Raw genomic sequence first — 1,502 nt, 5'->3', positions numbered from 1 at the left:
ACACTTGTCTTAGCTCGTCTTATATAACATAAAACTGCAACTTTCAGAGGTTTGTTTGTCTTTTTTTTTTTTTTGCCACTTTTCTCCGTTTTTTTGTAAACTGAGGTGAAGTCACCTCAAGTTGTCTCCATGGCAACATCCTGCAGAATTCTCCTTATTAATGTTCGAGGACGTAAACGTGAAACAAGCAGCACCATCAGCAAAATGTCACGGCTCTCACTTGCTGTGAAAATGTTGATTTTTATTTAGGTCGACAAAACCAAAAGGGAGGGAATTTTAGTTTGTGACATTTTTGGTCTTGAACAAAAGGGAAAAATAAATCAAATGAAACGTGGTTTTGGCCTAAATGTTGCAGTAAACAGAACATCGTGCACTCGCTCGTTCTGACTCCCACAGACAGGAAGTGACAAATGTACAACAACAAACAAAGGCAGAGAGTCAAGCATCACTGCAGTTGCATAAACCTCCAACAAATCTTTTTTTATAACAGCTATAGTTTATAATCAGATTTGAAATCATTTCTACTTCTGGTGTCTGCTTTTTGTTTCTTTTTCACCTGCTGCCAAAAGCAGATGATGATGATGTTTTGGCCTTTATCTGTGTGTGCGCTTTTGAGTCTGTCTGTTAGCAAAATATCCTAGAACTCATTGGACAAAATTGATTGAAGGCCACAGAAAGTGATCATCGGATACATCTCTACAAATGATTAATGTTTGGAGTAAACCCAGTATGAAATGGCAGCCGCATCCACGAAACCTTATCAAACACAAAAACGTCTCTGATTCYGGCAGTTTTATAGATTTTTAATTAAAATTGGGTGTGGTAGTAGCCGAGAGTCATTTACAACACATGTCTTGAGCACTATGTGTTGAACGACATTTTGGCTTCAAACTTTGGCGTTAACGTTTTGGAGTCCATCCTCGTCTGTCTGTTAGCAAAATATCTCATGAACCACTGAAGAGATTTGAATGAAACTCTCAAAAATTAATGACTGGATGTATATCTAGAAATGTTAGACTTTTGACGTCAACCCARTTCAAGATGGCCCCCACAGCTGCTTGAACCCTGCCAACTTGAAAATGCCAATGCATCAGCCAGTTTGACAGATATTGAGCTGAAATTGTTAGTAGCTGACAGTCATCTCCAACACGTACTCTGAGTGCTAATAAAGATTGTTATATTGAGTGTGATGGTTATTTTCAAGATTTATCCAAAACAGCTCTAATTGTTATTTCTCAACATAAGATGGTGTATATAAGGGAGTGCTTCTTTGAGAACGGCTTTGTTTTGAATTTATGTCATAGTTTGAAGCTGCTGTTTGGTTGTTTAAACGTTGAAGGATTCTGTTTGATCTTTGCTGATCTACATGTCTCGGTTTCTCCCTCAGGATAGTCCGTGTCTACAGAGGGAAGAAGAGCTTCGGCTTTACGCTGCGAGGTCACGCTCCTGTCTGCATCGACTCAGTTATCCCAGGTAACACTCCTATTATACAGTATATACGT

The 1,502-nt window shown here is 38.7% G+C and overlaps 1 protein-coding gene across 2 annotated transcripts in view; it reads left to right on the top strand.

The window, feature by feature from the left end:
- The window catches only part of LOC106525148 (delphilin), a 37,855-nt gene that overhangs the window by 3,627 nt on the left and 32,726 nt on the right, over positions 1-1,502 (top strand). For both annotated transcript variants that reach the window (XM_014019273.1, XM_014019272.1), the window contains exon 2: positions 1,388-1,473. In XM_014019273.1, the coding sequence (XP_013874727.1) occupies positions 1,388-1,473 (86 nt within the window). The remainder of the gene's footprint in view (positions 1-1,387; positions 1,474-1,502) is intronic.

The sequence above is a fragment of the Austrofundulus limnaeus genome, unplaced genomic scaffold (assembly GCF_001266775.1).
Source record: "Austrofundulus limnaeus strain Quisiro unplaced genomic scaffold, Austrofundulus_limnaeus-1.0 Scaffold215, whole genome shotgun sequence".
In the NCBI taxonomy this organism is placed as follows: domain Eukaryota; kingdom Metazoa; phylum Chordata; class Actinopteri; order Cyprinodontiformes; family Rivulidae; genus Austrofundulus; species Austrofundulus limnaeus.
Note: the sequence above shows the minus strand (reverse complement) of the source record. Positions and strands in the feature narration are given on the sequence as shown.